Source organism: Polistes dominula, unplaced genomic scaffold (genome assembly GCF_049000335.1).
Source record: "Polistes dominula isolate Pdom_NZ unplaced genomic scaffold, Pdom_raw_medaka contig_20, whole genome shotgun sequence".
In the NCBI taxonomy this organism is placed as follows: domain Eukaryota; kingdom Metazoa; phylum Arthropoda; class Insecta; order Hymenoptera; family Vespidae; genus Polistes; species Polistes dominula.
The window spans coordinates 5,979,924-5,989,917 of record NW_028301147.1 but is presented as its reverse complement, the minus strand read 5'-3'; the positions used below and the strand labels follow the sequence as shown (position 1 = coordinate 5,989,917).

At 34.7% G+C, this 9,994-nt stretch overlaps 1 protein-coding gene across 1 annotated transcript; it reads right to left on the bottom strand.

Moving 5' to 3' along the window:
- Positions 1-547: 547 nt before the first annotated feature.
- LOC149030945 (uncharacterized) lies at positions 548-1,459 on the bottom strand. The gene has a single exon (XM_089177294.1). It carries the CDS (start codon positions 1,457-1,459, stop codon positions 548-550), a length of 912 nt encoding a protein of 303 aa, XP_089033420.1.
- Between the last annotated feature and the right edge of the window lie 8,535 nt (positions 1,460-9,994).

Here is a 9,994-nt window from a genome sequence, read left to right as displayed (position 1 = left end):
AATTATATTACACTTAATATTACGATAGTATTATATGTGTTCATACATCTTGATTGCTTTAAGGAAATTAATAACATTTTTATGGTGTTCGGTGAGGGTAAGGGCCGTCTTTAAATCGCAAGGAATTCGATATTTTATTCGTGCGTTTATGTAATTGGGGCAGTCTACTGAAAGGTGTTAAACGCTTATGGTTTCGTTACATGTTTCACATTTTGGTTTAGGTATTCCATCAAATAAGTAGCTATGGGTGTATTTAGTGTGTCCTATTTTTAGTCTGTCTATAACGGTTGCAATCTTTCCTGCATAAGTTAGGCGATTTATTTTCCTTTTCATAGAATGTGTCCACAATTGGACGAAGTTTTTCAGAGACTGAATTGGACCACAGTTCTTCCCAATAAGTTTTGATTATTCCAGAATAAGATTTCTTTAAGGCAGTATGTGGGGGAGGTAATGAGTTTTCGATTCCTTGTAAGTTAGTAGCTTCCTTGGCCGCCTTATCTGCCTTTTCGTTTCCAGGGATACCTTGATGTGCTGGTAGCCAGATCATTCATATTTCTTTGTTAAGCTTTGAATTGATTATAGTGAATTTATCTATTATATTTTTTATGATATCATTTTCTAGCTTTTTGTTTCCAATGACTGACAGTACACTCATTGAATCACTAAAAATGGCAAATTTTGTATTGTTCGACTCTTCAATGTGTTCTAGTGCAGAGTAGATGGTGTAGGCTTCTCCGGTAAAAATACTAGTATAATTGTGTATACGATATTTGCTTTGTTTTTCTGGTAAAATAACGGCAATTCCAGATTTACCTTCAGTTTTGGATGCATCGGTGTAGATATGGATATAATCATTAATTTCTTCTAGTAATTCGTGGAATTTGGCTCTGTATTCTAACTGTGAGGTTTCGCCCTTTCTATCTTCTGATAGCCTAACGTTTATTGTAGGAGCTATTAAGGTCCATGATGGGGTAATTGGTGGTTTTCTTTGTATTGCTTTGGGGATATCATTATTGTATTTGCTTGATAATTTATGTATCTTTAATTTTAATGGAATAGGTAGGGTAGGTTTTTCATAATAAACATCAAAAAATTGGGTATTAAAGATGTTAGTGTGTACAGGGTTATCAGGAAATGATGAGATTGTTGCAGCATATCTTAGGGTTAACAAATCTCTTCTAAGCTGGAGTGGTACTTCTTTGGATATGTATAGAATGCTGTTAATAGGGCTTGTTCTGAAGGCGCCACTTGCAATTCTTAGCGCACTATTTTGAACGGTATCCAATAATTTTAATAGAGTAGAGCTAGCTGAATTATATATAATGGCACCATAGTCTAATTTGGAGCGAATGAGGGCCTGGTATGTTTTAAGTAGAACTGTTTGATCTGCACCCCAGTTTTTATTTGCTAAAACCTTTAAAATGTTGCATCTTCTAAGGCACGAGTTCCTAAGGTTCATGATGTGTTTACTTCACGTGAGTTTGTTATCAAAGGTTAGTCCAAGAATTTTGATATTGTCAACAAATTTTAAATCACCATCATTTAGGGTGATTTTCGGTGTTCTGATGTTATTTCTTTTACTAAAAAGGATGCATTGAGTTTTAAGTGATGAGAATTTGAGTCCGTTACCATTAGACCATTCTTGTAAGCTATTTAAGGCACTTTGCAGGAGTTCAGCTGTAGTTTCTATATTTTTGCCCTTGCAGCAAATAGTGAGGTCATCAACAAATAGAAAGCTTTTGATAGGAGGATTTATTTGTTTAGTATTATAATTAACTGCTAGGAGAAGAGTGTAACGCTTATAATCGAACCTTGTGGGATACCGTTTTCAGTTTTAACTTTTTTTGAAAGGTGACCATTTATTTTTACTTGAATGTAACGGTCTTTAAGAAAGTTTTTGATAAATTGTAGATGTTACCTCCAATAAATTCACCTACAATTTCCGTAACTTTGTCTCTCCATATCATATCATATGCTTTTTCAATATCTATACTAATCATAATAACATGTTCTTTGTTGATGAATGCGTCACAGACATTTGTCTCTAGATTACTAAGGTGGTCTAGGGTGGAACGGAAATTCTGAGACCGCTTTTTTTCGTTTCAATGAACCACCTCAATCTTTTATTAATGATTTTTTCTAAGATTTTACACATAGTACAGGTTAGTTTCAGGTACGTTTTTCTTTTTACTTGGCTTTAGTATAGGAATTACTAAAGCATGTCTCCATTGATCGGGAAAGATATTTTGTAGCCATATATAATTATATATATTAAGGAGAAACTATTTACCTACAGTAGAGAGGTTTTTAAGGAATACATAATGGATATTATCAGGACCCGGTGATGAATTTTTCTTTTCTTGCTGGAGTGCGTCTGTTAGTTCAGACATTGAAGTTGAAATATTGGTACTCTCATCTATGGAGTTTATTGGTTGAAATGTAGATTTGATTGGTTTATGATTTTTTTTTTGTGTGTATAAATTTTTCGTCATAGTTATGATCACTGGAATTTAGCGCTATTTGTTCAGCCAAGACGTCTGCAATAACTTGTGGTTCCTTAATTATTTCATTGTTGTTCAGTTTCAGGTATGGAATTTCTGAGATCTTTTTATATCCGTCGTTAATCTTATTAATTTTATCCCAAATTCTTTTGGTAGGAGTTTGGTTAGTCATTGATGAAGTGTAGTCGAACCATGATTTTCTCTTACTTTCTTTGATTACTTTCCTAGCTTTCCTTTTCCTAGCTAGTCGAGTAGATCTTCAATGTTATGGCCGAAATTCCTCAACTAAGAGTCCTCTGGCAATTTGTTTATGATATGAAGTGGAGAATAAAGGGTTAGGTTAAGGTGTAAAATAAAACACGTGATTGAGCCAATCAAAGAAACAATGCCTTTTTTATTAGCTCGTCAGGGAAAAGCCTTGCGGCATAAAAACCCTGGATGATATTTGATTATGCAATAAGAGTGCACCACGTGGTGTTACCACGTGGGAAAATACCGTCGATGTGAAATATATATATTGGAAAGATCTAACCTCTCGCACTCCTCAAGTATAGCGATCACAACCTTAAGGGTTGCGATGTTGAATGGGCTCATTTTCACGAGTCTTGAAGATTAGGATATTCTCTTCGCTGTCCTTTGTGAATTCTTAAAGCCTCTATAATCCTTCAAGATGTGTAGTCGTAGGCGTCCGGTGAAGAAATAGGAAGAATGCCTCTTTGTACTGGCCCAACAGGACGTACATACTAGGGCTATGAGAAGTGGGGATGCGAGAGGTGGGGGTAGCTAGAGAAACGCTTTGATAGTTACTAGTAGTTGATCGATGCTCGCAATGAGTATCGATCTAGAATCCTAATCGATGGAAACGGACGCACGCGAATTTCGAATACCGCTAATTACCGTACGATCCTTTCAGATCGTACATTCAATTTCAAGTTTTTGATTATTGGACGCATATATATTGCATATACAAGTCTTTATGGGGAAGAAGATACGGATTGCTACTGCTTCAAAATTAACACCACTTGTATTTCCTCAAATTCTAGGGAATTGTGAGCGAATATTGATACTCCTCCGCTGGCATGTTGAGTATTTCTATTCCTTGATAAGGGTGAGTATCCTTTTAGTTTGGGTGTCTCGTTTGTTTTAAAATTTGTTTCTTGGAGACATATAATCAAAGGAGAGTTTTCATGAATGAGTAATTTTAGCTGTTCTATATGTTTGTAGAATCCATTAATGTTCCTTTGTATTAAAAAACTCATAATATGAGTGTACGAACCGAAATTATCGTACGGTAACTAGCTGTATTCAAATCGCGCGCGTCCAATTCTATCGATTATGATTCTAGATCGATACTCGTTGCAAGTATCAAACTACCAGCGACTATCGAAGCGCTACTATAGCTACCACCACCTCTCGCATCCCCACTTCTCACACCCCTAGCATATATCCCCTGCTGGGCCAGTACAAAAGGACATTCTTTCTATTCTATCACCGGACGCCTACGACGATACATCTTCCGCATCTAAGGAATACAGAAGCTACAAGGAACAACGGACTTGAGGATTCACAAGGAACAACAAAGGGAACCTTCCAATCTTTCCGATTGTGAACGTAAGCCTATTCAACCCACAACCTTTAAAGTTGTGATCGATATATGTGAGAAGAGCGAGAGGTGAGATCATTCCAATATATACCTTTCCCGCGAACTATAGTTTCCCGCGTGGGAACGCCACGTGGTAGATTTTCATTATTGTATTTCATAAATATCATCCAGGGTTTTTATGCCGCAAGGCTTTTCCCTGACGAGCCAATGAAGCTTCGCATCTTTTATTGGCTCAACCACGTGTTTTATTTTACCCCTGAACCTAACCCTTTATTCTCCACATCATAGCATATACGAAATTGCCATAGGACTCTTAATTAAGGAATTTAGGCCGCAACAATGAGTGTATTATAAATATTTCACTCCTGGGAAACGGTGTTATCGATTGTATATTTTGTTAACTTAGGTTTTTTAATCAGACTGCTAATTCTGTTTTTTATGCTTCTTTCAGTGAGTAAGGGATAGATAGTATGCATCATTTGAGTTAATCCTTCGATGTTGTCCGTAAATTCTATCGCGTTTTTGTAGGGGAAACGTGAGCCGACAGATTTTTCGAGGAATCCTTTGAATTGTTTATAATTTAGTATAAAGTTATTTTTGGTGTCATCGATTGTGTCTTTGGCCGGTTCTAGAAGTTCAATTGTTTTAATTTTGTCAGTAGCGGTGGTATTTATTTTCCTGCGTTTATTTATTCTATTTTTACCGTTTTGTATGGAGGTTTCTATATCAATGAATTCGTAGTCTTCATCAGAGTAGTCGGAGTTTGGGTTGGAGAGGTTTATCACGTTAATGGTTGGTTCTTGTATTTGCGTAGAGTTAGAGGATATAGATAGTGGTCTTTTAGTTTTAAAAGGGAAAGTAAAATGATTGTTTACTTTAATATTTTCTGTTAATTTAGTATAGGTGATATTGGCCTCATCGTTTATATTTATGTTATGAGTGTTTGGTATAACGTTAATTGTGAGTGATGTATTGTTGATGTTATTGTTTGGACAGACTTTAGCTATATGACCTTCTTTATGAAATAAGAAGCAGGTTGTCGATTCTGGTGAAAGATAGATCCAATATTTAGTCTCTTCGTATTCTATTCCCATTGCTTCAGGTACAGAGGGGAGGGATTCAGGTTTTATATAAATTTGACGCCGAAAACTAAGAATATGCGTAAGTTCTGGTTCCGAAAATCCAGCTTTTAGGAAGGATATATTTGAGGTAGAAGTGATACCTTTCATTATTAAGGCTTTTTTGATGACATCGTGAGGGATTATAGGGCAGACGTTCGATATTATGATTCTGATACCAGGAGTTATTAACGGTCTAACGTTTAAATCGTGTTCACCTATACGTATTTTCTCATGTTTACAAATATCGTCTACTATTTTTTTACTTGAGAAGTACACACATATTCTATTGTTGGAGATTCTAGAAATGAAGCATATGTCCTGAGGTTTAGTTAGCTTACTTATTTCGCTTATATAATCTTTAATAGGGATTCCTTCTCTAGCTTCGATTACGACCTGCTTGATCTTTCTTAGGGAATGTGAAGTTTGCAGCTGCATTTGCGTATAATCGGTTAGTTTTAATGCCTAGGTTCTGAGTTACATTTTCGCTAGTTGTAGCCTCTGTATGCAACCTTCTGTACTCAGAAGACTGCATCTCGACGAGATTACTACTTAGCACTGTGCCCAATCTGCTGATTTCCTACGTTAATCTATAGTTTACACTCGATATCTTATGAACTTATCCACTACGTTGTTGAGGCACTCGTGGTATACAAATACGTAACGTTTGCACGGTACGTCTGTACTTGACGGATGTCAACACGGAACTCAGTAATTTATTAATTACAAACAAAATGGTAGAAATTTTTTTTTCTTATATGTTTTACATACCTACGTATGTATATAAATTACCGAACAATATCGAGCATTATAAAGATGCATACATACATACTGTTACGTCCCCGTATCAGAGATTGAAAGTAGTGAGATTGAAGTTTCGTCCGGCACTCAGCCTGAAATAACGTTAATCTTTATCCCTTTACACGAATAGAAACGTTGTTCTCTCTGATTCAAATGAATCATAAATCTTATTGACTGAATTACTGATTTAACAAAAACAGAATACGCGGACTTAGTTAATAAAACAAGATTTCAGATTTAATCACAAAACAGAAATACGGACTTAATAAATTAATACAGACTTACTAACTAAAACAGAAATACCAAATTTACAGAAAAGTTCTAAGTTCTAAGTTCTAAGTTCAAAATTCAAAATGAGTGTCCTTTCTTCCTGATCTTCTTTTTTATACTTATTCCTACTCCCACTTCTTAGATAAGTTACTTGCATGATAAATCAGTTCGTAGAATGTAAAACTTAGTTCCTTATTGAATTATTACATTGAAGCCTACAAGGCTTATTAGTTTGAAGTATATACCTTCTGGAAGTAAAGTCCAGACGACTTCGGATACACAAATTTATATGAGCTTACGCATACGGATCGGAGATCTGTTCATTTGTCGGATGGCCTTCTATTTGAGGACGATATTGCGCAAATTTACAGAATGTTAATCATCGGGTCCTTTTTAATTTCTATCTGGTGTTTTATGACCATTGCTTTCAACGGAGAAAATATTAAGCTTAGAAAATAAAAAAAAGATGTCCTAGAAAATAACAATACATATTCAATTTAATCTCTTTTAGATCAATTTCCTAGAGATTTTTATCTATTACTACGACAAATTATCGAGATGCTTTTAATCAATCAACTGAATGAGCTATATGAAAACCTGGCCCATCATTTCTAGAATAATCAAGGATTTCTATACGATGAAATTAAATTCAAAGCGGTGCTCCTCATTGAATAGCGTGCCTCCAAGCATCATAACTGAAAAGTTCGCGTGCACTATAAATTTGGCTGCTGCAAGGATCCTCACATTTATTCGAACAATAGTCGCGAGAATCAGCATGCAAGCTACGAGTGAATTGTACGAAAAAATGTGACTCAGACATGGACGAATAATAACGTAGAATGAATAATGACTTGAATCTGGTATCACGAAGCAACCCGGGCTAACTCTACTCAGTATACTTCGGCCAGTACAACGCAAACGCGCAATTATCAACGTACAAAATTCTACGTACAGTTATTTCGCCTACAAATAAAAAAGAAAAACTACGAAAAAAAGAGAAATTTCAGAATATATCGAGCTGAATCATATGTCTAAATTAATATTAATTTTTCAATATATCGTCTAATATCGTTGATCTTCTCTTCCTTCTGAGATGAATGAAACGATTTCTTCGAGAAGAAAATAAAAATATAAAAAATGATATGAAGAGATATAGAATTTAGTAAATTTTAATCAATTTTACATAAATTTAATCGATGTTCATTTGAAGACCTTTCAATTTGTCGAAGAATAAATTCAAAATTATGCGAACGAACGAAAGTGCAATGTACTCGAATCGCATAATAAAATGAATATAGAAGATTATTTACGCTCAATGCTCTTACATTCAATAAAGCCCACGTATTGGACAATATTATTGTACCAGGAATTCAATATGTTCTTTTATATTGAATACACATATATTGAGTTCGAATAATAATATCGCAAACTTTGACGACTTTAACTCTTATCTTTCTCTCTCCCTCTCATTCCTTATCTTTTGGTTTCTTATCCTCTTTTTACAATTTTTTTATTGTTTTTTCTCTTACTATTAGGTTTACATTTATTTTTAAAAAAATTTATCTTCGTTTATATTTCCAATGTATATTCTTTTAAAAGTAGTAATAAAAAGCAATAAGGCTAGTCCGTAGTATACAAATCGCAAATCTTTCTGATAGTGAATTTCTAGTATATAAATTTACAAATCTATCGTAGTTCGTAGTTTTAGAAAAAAGACTACTAAAAAAGGCAAAAATGTGTTAGACAACTGATTAAAAGTAACCGCTCAATGTGAGATAAAATAATGGAGCAATTTGTTTTACATGAAAGCATAACAAAAACATCTTTTTGATCTTACTTTTTACCGATTTATTTAATATTACGTATTAGAAATCTCAATCACACAATCAAAGAATTTATATCTATCTACTTACGTCAAAGAAGTGAAAAAAAAGTTAGCACGAATGCGGTAAATACACCAGAGAAAAGAACGGATTTCTTTCAACCACAGCGCATTACTTTCGTACGAGTACTACTGCGCTGGAAAGCTCAAAACGGTAACACCACCGTAAATTTTTCTCTCTTTTTCTTGTTCCCCTCCCTTCCATCTCATTTTTCAGCAAATCTGTCGGGCATAGTTTCATCCGGCGAAACGTATTAATTTAACAAACGAGCACACTTCGCGATTGCTAAAGTTCTATGCTCGGTTTAAGCGGTGCCTTCGATCACCACAGCTGGCTAGCACACAGAGAGCAGCAATGTTCTGCGTGTTACAACCATACGTGAAAGAAAAGATAGCATTCCTCCGAAACAAATCCATTTTCCCGAAACGTACAGCGTACGTTTACAAAAATAAAATACAGCTATCGCGGTCAGTATTTTCTCGTGATATAAACGAGCGCTAAAGCTTTATCCTGGCTTTATGATGAGCAATGCTATTCAATGTCGCGTTGAAAAATTGTTTTTCTAGTTCGCTCGCATGACTTCCATTGTTTAAGTTTCATATTTTTGTTATTTTATACCAAAAAAAAATATCAAAAAATGTCAATTTCAACGATGAACTCGACAAAATTAACGAGAGAAAAAAATGAAACAAAATTTCTATCAAATCGTTCAAACTACGTACGTCATTATATATTTATTATATTTAGGGTATTTATTATATTATTATTTTATTATTATATTTAGGGTAACTCGATAAAAAGAAAATAACGAAAGAGTAATTTTCGAAATGTAAGTCAAATTTATGAAAATAGTCTAAGTTGATTTTTTTCTCAAAAAGAAAGGATAAAATACGTAAAAGGGAAGTTAACCTCGAAGGTGATTCTTCGCGGTCGATATCTTGATGCCGACGTCGGTTACCCCGTCGGTCTTTCCGTAAATCTACGATTCACTTCTCTCTGTTTGCTTCCCTCTCGTTTCTTCTCTCTTTCTCATTTTCTCCCTTTCTTTCTTTCCTTTTTTATCACCACTTTGCCCCAAGGAGGGCAAAGTACTGAGGTTTATACGATCGCAGTGGCTAGATCGGTATCTCGCTCGAGAGTTTGAGTGCAGTCAATTAAAGATTCTCTTTCGAGTAGGTAGATGGACAGATGAAAGGAATAAATTATTTTTCCTACTAAGATATATCTTTTGCAATAAACTCGAGGCGAGAAAGAGAAAATAGAAAAGAGTCTTGTCAAGCCCGTGAGAGAGTTCGATTTTTCGAGGACAGGTTTATAGGTACTACATATAGATATAATACGAATCTCTTTGAGAACTCTTTAGAATCTATAAAATTGTATTTATTGAACGCAATTATCGATAAAATAGCGAAATAAATTATACTTATTCCAATCGTAAAGAAAAATATTCGAGACATATTTATATATACGACTGTATAATGTAATATAAACGTTACGTTATGAAAATGAAAAATAAGGAAACATTTAACACGACATAAAGAAATAGCGAGAAAGAGAGAGAGAAAGATTCTTTGGAAGAAAAGATAACTTTAGGAAATAGGAAGAGCGTAAGTACGGAGAACCTAAGAGCACTTCTAAATCAGGAAAACCTAAAGTATCGTTCATGGCGTTCACCTGTGGTAATGGCCGCATAAAGTGTCCAGAGTTATTCGGTCCTGTTACGCTACCTTGAAAGATGCACGCGCTTATAAGAGCTTTCGTCTCAACGTTAACCCAAACTCGTTTCCTATAATTTTGATAAAGCAATTCGTATAGTAT

What these genes read in the sequence shown, in the direction of transcription:
- LOC149030945 (XM_089177294.1), bottom strand. Translation starts at nt 1,459, where the DNA reads ATGAACCTTAGGAACTCGTGCCTTAGAAGATGCAACATTTTAAAGGTT.